The sequence below is a fragment of the Hyla sarda genome, chromosome 3 (assembly GCF_029499605.1).
Source record: "Hyla sarda isolate aHylSar1 chromosome 3, aHylSar1.hap1, whole genome shotgun sequence".
Lineage (NCBI taxonomy): Eukaryota > Metazoa > Chordata > Amphibia > Anura > Hylidae > Hyla > Hyla sarda.
This window is the reverse complement of record NC_079191.1, coordinates 362,609,613-362,624,874: the sequence shown is the minus strand read 5'-3', so window position 1 is coordinate 362,624,874 and position 15,262 is coordinate 362,609,613. Positions and strand designations below refer to the sequence as shown.

Sequence of the window (15,262 nt, the reverse complement as noted above, 5' to 3'; positions counted from 1 at the left end):
CAAACAGCATCGAGGTCTGGTCTTCCTGACGCAAATGTGACGAAAACCAGATGCGACCGAGAAAGGAGCATGGGTAAAAAAGTGAGTTTTTAGACCATGATTGGAAGAACACACATTGTTCATTTTTACAAGTCGAGCCCGGCATCAAATCGATGATAGATGTTTCTGTAAGACCAGTTTTTATATCTTGGAATGCCGCAGCCTGGTGGAACAGCACAAGCACTAAAGCATTCCGTCTCACTATTGTCAAATTGCTTGCAGCTTAACCTCCCTGGCTTTTTTTTTTTTTTTTCCGCCAATATCAATTCAACTGAACCGTTGGGAAAGAGGAAAAAGGATCTCGATTTTTGAAGGAATGTCTCCCCCAAATGGGAACTGTTTCATTGTACATTCCGCAAACTGTACTTAAGAAGAAATGCAGAAACTGATAAAACATATTTAATTACTGGAGGTTAGGATCCTAATTCCTCAATTCACTAAAGGAAAGTTGGCAAGGAGATGCATCATTTCGCTGCTTTCTGCCTGAGCATCTGAGGGAGAGAAGCCACTGAGGCAGCTAATACACAAAACATGATCAAAAGTGATTAACAACAGCTTCATATGCAAATTGCATTAATGAAGGAGTGCAAAGTCATCATGTAAATTAAATATGTCAAATCTCTTGGTGAACTTTCACTCACAAGAAGGAAAAGGAAAGAAGGAGAAAAAAATAATGTTTTTTTCTTTTTTTTTCTTCAAACATCATCAATTTCCCCCGAATGAAAAATCTTAAGAATCTTGGTGCTATAAACAATTTTCACCTTTTTTTTTCTCCTTCAGCAGCCTGACAGGCCAGGCTGATATGTGCCGAATGCACATGTTAATAAGCCAATCAAAAATGCAAAACAATTCGCAATTACTGCAAGGACCTAATGGTCATTAGAATTTACAACTAGGTAATGAACTAAAGTCTGCCCACACCATGCATATTCATAAAGCAATTTAGCCTTTGAAGATTAAAGCAGTGCTTAAAATTCAAATGAGCTTTAGCAAATTATCAGTAAAATTCATCCAAAAAGCACAGTGCTGCGTGTCCCATGATTTCCCCCCCCCTCCCCCCCCCCCCCAACCAACCCACCTCTTTTTAATGCAAACCCGCCGAGCCGCCTTTATAGAGAGGTGCTTAGGGGTGCAGAAGGCAGCACTGCCCCAGGCCTCACGTGTTTTTATGTGGCCTTACTTTGCCTCATTTCACTCACAGCCCTTCATGTCTTTTCCGTGCAAACACAATTAACTCCTTCATTGCTCTAGGGCGTATGTATAGTTAAGCTGGTTGGCTGTGTGGCAAAAAAAAAAAAGAAAAAACTTTTCTGAAGAGGTGTATAAAAAAAAAAAAGAGAAAAAAGATAAATAAATCATTCATGTCTGGTGGAGAAGATGCTTAAATAGGATCATTATTATTAACATCGTTATTATTGTGACAGCCATAACCAAGTTGGTCCATTTCTTTCAAGGTTTCTTTGCAAGCCGATTCGAACAACTGACGCGCTGGCAAATGTAAATTGCCGGTAAATGAATACATGTCTTTTTTCTTTAAATCATACGTGGGAAGAAGATTGGATGGAAAGTCATTCACTGCCTGTCTGCGTGTTAGTTCTATAGATGTAGCAGAGCCGAGTTTGTCAGTTGTATATCATGATGAGCGCAACTAGGTCAATATAATTCTTTATTTTCTATAGCGTACACAGATTCTGCAGCGCTTTATGCTCACATTGGTCCCTGTCCTGATTGGGGGGTCACATTCTAAATTGATCAGTAAGTTTTTGGAGTGTGGAGGAAACCCACAGAGAGAACATACAAATTCTTTGCAGATGTTGTCCTTGGTGGGATTTGAACCTAGGACTTCAGCACAACAGTGCTAACCACTGAACCACCGTGCAGCCATATGGTTGCATATGGCTGCCATTGGCTGCCATTCAAAGCTATTAATACCACTTAATATAAGTTTCTTTTTGTATACAGCTGTAATGAAAAAGCATTGTTGACTATACTTTTCAGCAGCATGGCGGCATGGTGGTTAGCACTGGGTTTGAATCCAACCAAGGGAAACCTTTATATGAAGTTTGTATGTTCTCTGTGTGTTTGTATGGGTTTTCTCCAGGTACTCTGGTTTCCTCCCACACTCCAAAAACATACCGATAGGTTGATATAGAATGTAGATTGTGAGAGAACAGGGACTGACCAATCTCTGTACAGCACTTCAGAACACGTCGGTGCTATTTTAATCTAATGCCATGTCATCAGATTAGATTTTCCTCGAAAATATGCCGACTATGCACTATAGACAATGGGGGATATTTATCAAAGGATTTAGACTGTTTTTTTTCCTGTCTAAATTTGTCGCACAGAAAGTCGCAGTCTAAATATGTGCGACTTTTCTGCGACTTTAGCTTTAGAGGATTTTTAGAACATGATGCATTCTAGTCTATTTTAGATGGAAAAATACATTGGTGCTGAATTTATCAAAAGCGACTTTACATCGACAAGTCGCATCGGCTGAAAGTAGGCCGAAATGTCGGTCCATGTTGGAGCAGGTTTAAATAGAGTCTAAAGCATAGATCTCAAAGTCTGTGCACAGAATTTATCAAGAGCCGTGCGCCTTTTGATAAATTAAGCGCACAATAGACCGGCCTAATCCTCTGTAGTTTGGTCTATATTGATGCGGGACATAGACAACTTTGATAAATCTCCCCCAATGTGTAAACTGAGTCTTAGATACTGTAGATTAGTGTCTTTTAACCAGTGTGCCTCCAGCTGTTGCAAAGCAACATAGGCTGTCCAGGGCATGCTGGGAGCTGCAGTCATACAGTAGTTAGAGGCTTTAGGAAACTATAGAAGAATTGCCTGCAGTCTACTATATGTAAATTGAAAGTCTCAATGAGGGCAGGGACTGATAAATCTCTGTACAGCACTATGGAATATGTTGGTGCTATATAAATCTATCGCCATGTCAGCAAATGAGACTATGCATGCATACTATAGATAAGTGTTTTCCAACCAGTGTTCCTCCAGCTGTTGCGAAACTACAACTCCCAGCATGCCCGGACAGCCAACGGCTGTCCGGGCATGCTGGGAGCTGCAGTTTGGACACAGCTGGAGGCACACTGGTTGGAAAGCACTGCTATAGATGAGCTACAATGTAGATTGTAAGCCCCAATGAGGACAGGGACTGATCAATCTTTGTACAGCACTACAGAATTTGTTGGTGCTATATTAATGTACTGGTTCAGAAAAACGGCTGTAGATGATCTACCTGCAGTCCTATGTAAATCAGTTGGACAAAGAAAAAGAACTCTCTCATGTACGGATGTTGTGATACTCCTCTTCAGGCTACCTATCCAGTAGGCCTCATCCACAATGTAGAGCATTGCTAAATGTGAGGTTATTTGACTCCAAAACTTGCCATATGAGGGACATACTATGGGGGGGGATTTATCAAAGCCTGTCCTTAGGAAACGTTGCTGAGTTGCCCATAGCAACCAATCAGATCGCTTCTTTCCTTTTTAACAAGGTCTCTGCAAAATGAAAGAAGCGATCTGATTGGTTGCTATGAGCAACTCAGCAACTTCTCCTCTGGACAGGTTTTTAGAAATCTCCCTCATAGACCATGCAGAGCGTTCCTTCTGCAAAATGTAAAAAAATCAAAGGCTTTTGTTCTTTCGGCCACATCGACCAGAAGAGGACATTAGCCTATAACTTTGCATGCACTTTCCTGGTGCAGACAGCCAGTCTTCTTTTTATAGCAAAGGAACAGGGCATGGTTAGGAGAAGTGAAACCCTGATGATTTCATAGTTACATCTTAAAATATCAGCTGCGGTGGCTATGGCCAGTCAAACGCGAACCCAACTCTTTTTTTTATTTTGAATTTTTTTATCGAAACTGAGATTTGCATGCAGCAGCCGAAGCCATGTGAGACAGAGTCAGTTATGGAGGACGTTAAGTTCTGCTTCATCCTCGTTCTTTTTGAGGAAGTGGCCCCCGTCAATCAAGTTCACACTTTCGAGTAGACGCTTGGCCCCCGCCTGTAATAATACTGACCGTTGCCGGATGGTGCCTTCCCAAAATAACGCCTAGTTTCATTGATACCTGCTTTTAATGTTCACAGACGCCGACTTTCAGCCACGTCGAAAGAAGGAGCTTTGAACGTTTAACTTTCATGTGTGAAGAATTCCTCGCGCGTGGTCCGTTCATCAAGTTGCACGGGTAGCCTCGCCTCGGGCGATTTTTTTTTAGAGGTAAAAAGTAGAAGTCAATTCACTAGAATCGAGAGGGAACTAAAACATTTACTATGAGTTAAATGGTATCATTAAGACAGCAAGCTAAATAGCCTATAAGTAGAAGGACATAACACTTAGCTGTTTTGCCCCTACAGGCTCTTGTAACATAATGATACAAGTCAATGTTCTGGTCGCTCTTCAGTCAGGGACCTAATTCCCTATTTTGAGAGTAACTTTGCCTCCTGATCCAAATATGTCTTAGGCTATGTTCACACAGTCATTCAGTCTGTCTTTGAGCCATGAAACGGCTGTTTTATAGCTCAAAAGCAGCCATGAAATAGGCTGAAAAAAATGGTCCATATGTCTTTTGGTAATTTTTTCAGCCATTTTTGGAGCTGTCCAGGCCTGCTGGGAGTTGTAGTTTTGCAACATCTGGAGGCACCCTGGTTGGGAAACAATGGTATAGGGTATAGCTATGTTCACACAGCAGCATTTCGGTCAGAATTTTGTATCAGTAAGCCACAACTAGGAGCAGAACCTACACACAGAAAAAAAGCATAGTTACAAAATTTACCCATCATACGTTTTATACTAACTCTAAAGTTTGGCTTACAAATACTGATAAAAAATCCCTGACCAAAATACTGACTCCTATGAGAAGCAGAGATTAAAAATCCGGACCATTGAACCCTACAGTTCCATATTATTTCTATTTATATCTTCAGTGTAGATGGATGGATTACATAGGGGAATACTGAGACACTTTATTCTCCTAGAGATTTCAATTAAATATCAACTCCTATAGAGTATAGTAAAAAGCTTCTTTTCATTTTTAAGGTGTACAACATACAACTTGTTTCAGGGTTGGACCAGCCCCTTTTTTTAGATACAGTCAAAGGCCCTCATTTACTATTGCAAACCCGACATGTTTTGTTGGGTTGTGCGCCAGAAATTCTGTCTGCGCCAGAATGTGCGCCAGATAAAAAATAAAAAAAAAAACACTAACTCTCCATTTTACTTAGAAAACCCGAAAAAGTGACATGACCATCGGGGAAAGGTGGCGTGTTCACCGAAAAGGGGCGTGTTTCCAACATTTTTACAAAAACCCAACATATTTACTAAGGTTTCCACATAAAATGTGGTGGATTTGAGCTGAGGAAAACCCTACAGATCAGAGCATGTGTAAAAAAAAAAAAAAGCAAAGTGTAGGGAAAGTGGAAAATGTAGGGAAACCTTAGTAAATACTATGGAAAATAAATTGTAGGGAATTAAAACCCACAAAGAAACCTACACTCCACTCTTAGTAATTCAGGACCAATATATGTAATAGTATAAAACAGTGCAAAAAATAAGTAAAGACAAAAAGGACTCCAGCTCACCGTGATTCATTGAGTCAAGGAGATGCATCTGCAGGGAGCACGAGAGCATGAAAGCCGAGCCATATCCTCGGTGAAGCAAGCTGATCCAATGGAGGGAAGAAGGGAAGAGGGCTCCAGCTCCACAAGGTGGTAAGTAAAATTTAACCTTTAATGATACATGGTTAAAAAATGTCCATGGTCCATATTTGGACCATGGACATTTTTTAACCATGAATCATTAAAGGTTAAATTTTACTTACTGCCTTGTGGAGCTGGAGCCCCCTTCCCTTCTTCCCTCCATTGGATCAGTATAAAACAGTCCTGCCCAAATAATGGCTGAACATGGTACCTGAATGTAGCCATATTAACCGTATCGAAGCAAACTTGTTGAGTATCTGAATTATCAGAAACACAATACTTGATAAAGTAATGGTCTTGATGCTCACAGTCACTTAGAAAATGAGCTTTAATCTCTGGTTTATTGTCTATTGATGCCCACAGTGCTGAAAAGCCAAAGGTGACCAATGACGAGGCTTAAAGGGAATCTGTCCTCTACAATTTACTTTCAGACTGCTGACACTGTTGGATAGCTGGAAGTACAAGGAAACATATGGTACCTTTCATATACCTGTCTGTGCTTTCATAATGTGAAAAAATGCTTTTACTCTGTTGTGCAAAGAGTCAGAGGGGCGTTCCCAAGCCTCTAAAGTGCTGAGGGCTGGAAAATCTCACCCCCCCCCCCCTACTTGATTCACAGTCAGCTGTAAGCTGGGGCCTGTTTTCAAATCTCGCAACTTCGTACAACTTGAATGTACGGAGCAGAAACGAGATTTGGAAGCAGAGCTGGAAGCTGAGTTCTGGTTGTCAAGCAGGCACAGAGATTGGAGGGGGATCGAGCAGCCTTCAGCACTTCAGGGAATAAGGAACCCCTCTTTGACAAAATGAAAGCATTTTTCTATGTTATGGAAGCACAGACAGATATATAAAAGGCGCCATGTGTCTCCATCTCCTAACAGCTATATAACAGTGTCAGCAGTTTGGAATGTAAATTGCAGCTGACAGATTCCATTTAATAATATTCTGTACTATCTGTATATAAATGTATGTGAATAGTAGTATAGGTGCCAACAATTATGGTTTGATAAGAGATATAGAATCATATATATGGATGTTAATTGGGGTTTCAATGATGTCTATAGGTTAACAAACTTGATTTCTTAACCCATATCAGCCATACCAGCCCTATTAAGGGGGGGTAAGAAGATAAAGAGTTAACAATGACTCTCATTAAGTTGCAAGAACTCTTGTTAGGTTGTCAGTTAGATTTTGGGGGTTTTAGCCAATAAATACCAGGCCTACACCTATACTATGAAGCCTGTGTACGGGATCGGAGCCTCTTATTTGCTATGCTCAATGACTATCTTTGAATGAGCGAGTAGAGATGTAGCTCCGTGGTGTGAGCGGCAGGCTCCTCTAATCACACTCAGTGGCAGGCAGTTGTACTCATTAGTGGCCTCACATTACAATTTTACACTTACACATCACAGCATCTCCTTCACTTTTGATTTGTTTGATACCGAATTCCCAGATGTCACGTACGAGACTCTTTGTCAGAACAATGTGGTGCAGGCTAAACAGCGCTGTGTGCATCACTGCCTAATTTTCACCACTCTCCAGATCTAGAAGAGCTGAGTTTGTCACTTGGCCAACATCCCCATGCCTTATCTGCGCAAGAGAAGAGCGAAACCACAAATTCAGCTCTGCTACACCGGTAGTTTCTTTGACACTCTTTTGTCGGAGGAGTGTTTACGACACATACGTTGTCATAATCGGTTACCAATAACCGCAGAGGGAGCTTTCATAGGAGTAATGCCAGTATGTGGAGATGGAAAGTTCTTACGCCATCGGGAAAGAGACTCCAAATCTTGTAATATAGAAGAATAATGAGAAGAATGTGAATGTACAACAAATTACAGCGGAGGCAAGTACAAAGCATTCTCGTCAGGACTTCCTCAATAAAGTGAGAAAATCTCTCCCTTGTGCACGCACTATTTTTTAGCAATTTAAAGTTAAATTAAACCAATTTAGTATATTAGCATAGGGAAGATGAGTCGTTCCACAGACGGCTGCACCATTAGGAGCTTCAAATGACCAATTTTATTTGAAATGAAATAACCACCCAAAAAAAAATTCCTCCAGACATCTTTGTCAGCCATAGGTCTACATTACATCCAATCCCTCCCAGTGGCAAAGTTATTGTACAAGGAAAGAAGAGCCCAACCATAGTTTACATGGACTCTATCAGGGTCAAGACAAAAGACTACAGACAGACAATAGCTTGCAATGCAAATGCATAAAAAAAAATAAAAAGAGAGAGACCACAATTCTTTAATCTGCCAAAAAAAAAAAAAGGTTTCTCCTTTTTTTTTTTTTTTTTTTTTGTGGTGTTTGCAGAAAACTAAAGCAGTTCTTACCAGGGGAGACGAAGAAAGAAAAATGTCACAAAGGGAGGTTGAAATATTTCTAAAAATTAAGCAATTAACTTTTCGGCAGAATTCAGCAAGCGATGGTGATAGACTGTTCTGCATAAAAAGCAGGAGTCGTGATCCTCGATCTCAGACCCGCGGCCGGCACAAAGGAGGCAGCCCCTGCACAATGCCTGCTGTCAGCAAGTGAATTATTTTTATACAGGAATTTTTATCTCTATTGTACAAACAAGTATGTGCCTGCGCTGACTTGTTAAGCAATCCACTTGTACAGTATGTAGAATAAGAAATACCTTTTTCCCTTTCCCCACTGCTACTAGCCACACAGCCCTAACATCACAAGACAACACATTCTTTGAAGACCCTGGTTTTTTAATTATTTTTCATCACTTGTTTCAAGCAATTTTTCTTCTTTTTCTCCTATCAGGATTTTTTTCTTATTATTTTTTTATTTGATCAAGGCATTTGTTAACTTATAAAGATAATGGTAGATTAAATAATTGTGTTAAAATTAAATTTGAATATTTGCTTAATAACTGACCCATTGTTCGGCGCTTTTGTTTGCGATACCCACACGCCAGCTTTTCTATTGAAATGGCACGGCGTTAAAAAAAAAATGGAAAATTACCTTCGGCATCTAACTAGCATTGAAGGTAAATAACCCTATTTCTGTCAGTTTTATTAAGTGCATTGCCTGGGGTCTGTTGTTTCTATCTAGAGGTAACAAATGCAATTGTCAAAAAAGCAATACACACACATTATATAGACAGTACCATTCGTGGCCTACAATAGGTCCTTAAATTAACTACAGAGTAAAGTGCCCATTCCATAATATATTAGTATAGTCCTTTGTACGTCATTTATAAAGCCTTGTATATGAGAACCGGGGAAAACTATCAACACGTATCAGGTCAGCCATCGTAGGGGATACGCAGGTATATGTATTTATACAGACGCCTCTCGTGTGCTGCAGTTATGGTAACTTAGCGTTAGAGGATGAGACATGTTTGTTTCAAGCACACCTCTGCTTGTCTGCACATCTGTGCAAGGGAATTTTTTTTTTTTTGTTTTGGGGGAGGGAGTTGTTAAAACTAGATTCTGAAATTTGCTAAGGGTGAGCCAAAAGTCAAAGCAGAACACGAACTGCTGTTTTACATTTTACAACCTCAGCCACAGAAGCTCAATAAAATTATCTTGTATTCCGCGCCACAGGGTTGCAAAACTTAATTTTTAAGTTTGTTAAAGACTCTATGGGCACAGTTGTCTAACACCAGACAGAAGTAGCAGAACTGAGTTCGTCAGGGTTACAAGGCTGAGGCTTGTAATTGGGTTATCGCAATGAGTTAGTCACCTTGCACAGCATCTTTACATAAAGGGTGAAGATGAAGCAATGAAGCTAATATGTCATTTTATGGTATTTTATACTATTTCATGTGTACTTTGTTATTTATAAGGATGCCATGCATGCTTTTTGTATGCGCTACATCCGAAGGCCCCAAGTGTGTCTCTAATCTAAAGTTTGTGCAGCTTTGCATAAGGCTTTGTCCCTAATAAAATATTCCATTGCATTGTCTCCAATGCTGTCCATGGTCTGGTTCAAAAACACCATATGCAGCTTTTGTGATTGACAAGCATTTGTCCACCTAACACCCTGGAGCACCCTAACCACAAACAGGTTTCCATTATGGCCCAATGCGGATTCACAAGAGCATAAGAAACTGTAAAAACACTGTCAACGCTCTTTTAACTAAGCAAACTGGGAGAGGGGTGAATGTGTTCAAGTGTGTTTTATTATAAGCAAGCCTCTTTCTTCTTTGTACACTCTGTTAATTTGGTCCATCTGCCAACAAAGATGTTCTGCCTGCAAAATGGGCATACTGCTAAAAAAAACTCCTTCCCACCATTAAACAAAGGAAATGAAGGCTTTTAATGAAAACCCCAACCTTTCTCCGTGGTGAGATTGGGGGTGAAGGGGAGATAGGTTTGAGTTTAGTGAAAAATCGCAAAAGTGTTAAGAGCAGCCATTTTTGTTTCCAAAAGGGGTTAATAAGAGCATGTAGAACGTGAATGCCAACATTGTGCCAGTCTATTATTGCATTGTACTTTCAATGGATCATTTTATATACATTAGAAACCCATGTTAGAATTTAATTTTTGCATAAGCTATTTATACAAGGGCCCATTAGCAAAAAAAGAAAAGGGGGGTAAGGAGAGGTAAGTGCCTGGACTGGCACAGATGAAGAAGGGAACCGACATATTGAACATTTTAACAACGCTGTCACTCGCACTAGGCTAAGCATTGTACAATTCCCTGGACTGACTGCACATTATAATTTCAGCTTGTAGCTGTGTACAGCTCTATTACAGGAAGGTGAGTGGAGCATTAAGATTCCGCTGGTGCATCTGCCAGGAAATTTGCATGCACTGATCTAAACTTGCACCTTAAAAGCTTCTCGAAGGTGCTGTAACTTTTGCTAATATTTCATATACAAATCGAGAGTCCACGCTGCAGGAAGGCGTCCTGACCTTAACACACCTGCAACTTTTCCCTGTTGAAGTCCAGCTCACAGTCACTTGGGAAACCACAAGTAAGCCTAATGGAAACATTCAATAATTGTCCATCCCTAGATGAACAGTAAAAACCTTTCCAAATTGTGCTCGCAATGTTTATTGGGTCTAGCCAGGCTAAATGTACATGGGAAGGCGAGACGATTGATAAAAATAAAAAAAGTCACATCCATCTAGGTGACTAAGTCATTGTGCAAAGCCATAAACACACACGGTCTATCCGTGCCAGCGCAGTCGTGGGCATCGTTGCTGGCTTGCAGTTGTCTATGTTTAGAGCAATGCATGTAGCAAAGCTGAGTAGGTCATTCGCACAAACTCATCATGATGTCCTAATGGATTCACAAAGCACTGCTTTATCTTAGAGAGTTATCTCAATGTACAAACAACAGGGTGCCAAAGAGTTAAACGACAAGTGTGGTTCTGCTACATCTCTATAGACACGAAAAAAGCCAAGACCCCTAATAATCTGCAACAGTTTACTGAACTATCAAGTTAAGCACATGCAGAATGCACTATAAAGATGACAGCTTACTGCGACAATCTAAAAATTCATCGCTTCAGACACAGAACTGAGAAGAGAAATTGTGCTGAAATCTAGCAATGAGCGTAAAGACAAGAAATACAATAAGATCCCTGATATAAAAGTGTATATCAGGTGTAAATAAAAGAGGTTTAGACCCCTTTATCTAATCACATATCTGCCAGCAATACCAATGGCACAGACAGGACCTCTACCAGCAGAAAGCAAATAAAGATGCTTACTGATTAGATCTCATAGTAAGTGATGGCAGGATGCCAGGCAATGTCCAGCTTGATGCTAAGCGTCTTTTATTGCACAAAGCTGGTACCACGGCATACAAATGCCAACTACATTGCTGGCAAAACGGTGTCTAATTCAATATGAAAGGAGCCATTGCTTCTGTAATCAGCCACTTCGGCATCTCCAAAGGGCATCTCCATTATTAAGGTTTTTACATAAAAAAGGCATGATGCAAGCGTCGCCGGCGAGCGTAAAGATTATCGATCCAACAGCACACATCAATTTTGTTTACTGCTGGTGAATGGAATAATCTGCTTTATAGCGCCGGTCTACCTGATTATGCCATCTCCTAAGTGTGATCATTGTCTCTCTAGTGACAGTCCCTCCCACAGTATAACATTATAGCTTTACAATTCACAGTTCAAAGCCTGGATGAACGTGAAAGCTAATTGATACAATAGGTAGAAGACTCTGCTACTGCCATATAGTCTATCTATTATGGATAGTTCTTTTCCCTATCCAATAATAAACACAAGCATGCAATGTTATCCGGTTCACTATGCATTGTGCTGGCGTTCATTGTAACTAATTGGGAGTATTTAGCAATTATAACCCAATATATTCCTATACAAGCAAACGCTAACACTTCCTAATGACTTTATAGCCACATGAAGATAAATATTCTATATAGCCTCAGCCCAGAAACAATGATATCATTTACTCAACACACTAAAATACTCCAAGCCAATAATACAATCCAGACTAGAATTCCAGCAGAAGTCGTGTACACAGTGAATAAATGCAATCCTCATAGTACAGTCCCTGTGTACACAATTGCATCTTTCCTCCATCAAACTGCTTAGACTTTCTACGTCATATTTACAACTCAGCGGGGCCTCTATAATGACCACATGTTAATTAAATCAATTCAGACCATAGATGTAGATGCTTTTTTCGGGAAGAGATAAATGAAGCATTTATGGCTGGGTGCCAGAACAGAGGGAGCGCTATTTTGGTGTCATTTCAAAAAATACAAAGGATAGACACAAAAATGCAACATCTGTAAAATGCGTATGTTTTGCTTTGACTAAATAATGTCCTGTTTGACGATAAAATCAAAGATCATTACCAGGAGTCCACACTGTCAGGAAGAAAAAAAGATAATCCTGATCCGACACTACAGATGTCACATTAAACAAAGCAGAGAGCTACTGTATCAATACAGTAATACATAACCCCAACCCAATACATACACTGGACAAATGCGGAAAACTTTAATGTCATGAGACTATGCATAGGGATGACCAACAAAAAACTTTATTTTACGATGTCCAGATAAGTTTTGAGGGATTTGTTCATGGTCTACTTGTAGAGGCAACATATAACTTTAAGAATACCTGTCCCACCAAAATTGAGATGATGTTCTTTATAGGTTCTCGAAGAACTATGACTGGTCAACATGTTCTTCAAACTTTCCTACATCGTGATCAAATTTATGATCTAAGTAAAGATTCTCAAAAGTGCTCAAGGATTTGTCTCAGAACTTTGGACATCAGAACTTTGAGAGACAACCTCTATCTTAGTCTATACCTCTGTTTGATATGTTTTTTATCGACAACATTTTTATTTATAAGTGGGACTTAATAAAAGCCACCATAGGACAAAGCCCATATTGATATTACTTTGTTCACCTTTACAAGATTCTACTTCAGAAATGTTTTCCTGCAGTCGGATACAGAGTGAATTTAATATCTGATATCACTCTTTTAGTTCTATTTCCTAAGGATTACATAGAACATAATCTACCGAATTACAACATCTTCCAAAAATGCTTGTTAAAGGAAGTCTGAAGACGGAAGAATCCCAGAAGTAAGTTACTTGTGAATGCCTGAACCCAAAGTCTCCAGTTCTACCTATAAATGGATCAAAGGCTAGAGAGATTCTCAGGTCCTAGAAGTAACAGGAATAGAGGAACCGTATTTATGAGATGTTATCTGGGCTGAGGTGAACACAGAGTTCTTTAAAGGAGTTCTCCCGAAAGACCGTTTAGTTACAGTAGCCTGGAAAGGAACATATGGAGTTTATCAATAGAGTGACCTATTTGGGACAATAGCAAGCAGTCTGCTTTTAATTCCTTCTTGACAGATACTGTGTTTTGTCTTTTAAACAGAGCGCTCCGATATGTAAATACGATGTTACATCACTCCAGTGTTACTCCATATTTGGTGATTTAGAGTTGACTTTGGATCTCTGAAGGCTACACATCCCTTCCACCAATCCCAGCTTCATTAATCATGAAATCCTATTCTGCTGCGATTCCCTCATAGGAAAGACAGCCATTGGAAATGGTCACTAAGCCCTCAGAAGTGGAAAGGAGAAAAATTAACCCTTCATAGGGCAAAGGGATGTCCCTTTGCAGGGACAATTCTGTCAAACAAAATTTAGATTTCCTGAATTTTGGATACAGATGTCAAATATATATATAATCTACCTGCAGACCTGTGTCAATCAGATTTTTCCTTATATTGTGCCCCTTGACTAACACTATCTATATGTATTTATCTAAATTATCTAAATTTTTCTTAGATATGTTACATTCTTTAATACTCATAGACTCATATATAAAGAGTTTTACAGTACAATTTCTGGGGAATGACTGACTGGTTTCAGGGTACAGATGAACATAATAGACTACAACAATTTAAATGATATTTGCCCTCATAAAACATGAAGGACCCAATGCAAAGATTCATTTAACCATATCTCTGCCTCCTACACATCAGGTTCAGATCTCCCCTGCAGAACGCGGCCTGTTACTAAGTGCCAGATCCTACTGTATTCCATATCCATCTTGCACCGGGAGAGCTACATTAAGATGTAACTGTTTGATTTTCACACACGCTGACCTTATACTAAATACACCACACAGTCCTCGTTCCCACACAGTGCTGGGCTGCAAGTCAATTCACATTTCATTGTCTGTGTCTAAAAGGTTAAAACAACAGATACAAAAGAGAGGGAATCTCATAAAGAGTAATACACTTGTGACCTATTCTTAGGAATGAGGTTTGTCTGGACTTGGAAAGACAATCACCTAAACTACAACTCTTTACATTTATAGTACTATTCTAAATGTGCCGTTAGCCTTCTTGGAATTCAAATAGCCCTGGAATGGACAGATGTAGCAGAGCTTAATTGGTCATTTAGCTACTCCTTTAGGGCAAGGTAGTTACTGATTGAGTAGGTTTAAAAGTGTTTCTAAATATTAGGATAAGTGGCGCCATATCAGCTCTGCTACATACGAATTGAGATAGATGTACATAGTAGAGGGGCAAAAAAAATCAGTGCTGGGCTCTTTTACAGTGTGGTTGTGTAAACCACAAAGAAAATAGAGATACATCTGTCAAAACCACATCAGAGGTATAGGAAAGCACAGAGAAGCATTTATCATTTGGCTGAAGAGGCAGACTGCAGAAAGCGGCCTTTCCTGTCAAACCAACCTTTTGAAATTTCCAACATGCCCTTAAACTTTTCGAATAAGCATGTCTGTGCGCTTCAGCAACTGCCCTCTCTACTCTGGCCTGGCCAGTCGAAAATGGCATCTTAAAGTCAAGGTCAGAGGTGTCACTATGCCATGGGGCTGTGTTTAATTACAGTCTGCATGCTGACAGCCAGTATGGATTCAAAGCTAGCTACAACAGGCTTTAACCCCTTTGCTGCTTCTCCTCGGAAACCTGTTTTGAGAACCTTTCAATAAAAAAAAATATAAAAAAAAAAATAGGAAAATACTTCAAGGTATTATTTGCGTATGAAAACAAGTACAAAAAAACAAG

At 39.7% G+C, this 15,262-nt stretch overlaps 1 protein-coding gene and 1 long non-coding RNA gene across 5 annotated transcripts in view; one reads left to right on the top strand and one right to left on the bottom strand.

Moving 5' to 3' along the window:
* The window catches only part of LOC130362746 (uncharacterized), a 106,890-nt gene that overhangs the window by 34,142 nt on the left and 57,486 nt on the right, over window positions 1-15,262 (top strand). The window contains exon 4 of the long non-coding RNA XR_008891550.1: window positions 4,146-4,275. This is a non-coding gene — a long non-coding RNA (uncharacterized LOC130362746). The remainder of the gene's footprint in view (window positions 1-4,145; window positions 4,276-15,262) is intronic.
* The window catches only part of BCL11A (BCL11 transcription factor A), a 150,496-nt gene that overhangs the window by 127,862 nt on the left and 7,372 nt on the right, over window positions 1-15,262 (bottom strand). The window contains exon 1 of one of the 4 annotated variants that reach the window (XM_056567698.1): window positions 3,293-3,457. The exons of the other annotated variants lie outside the window; for them this stretch is intronic. Coding sequence (XP_056423673.1) covers window positions 3,293-3,407 — 115 coding nt within the window. The 5' untranslated portion in view covers window positions 3,408-3,457. Of the gene's footprint in view, window positions 1-3,292; window positions 3,458-15,262 lie in introns of those variants that run through there. 4 annotated transcript variants of the gene reach the window in all.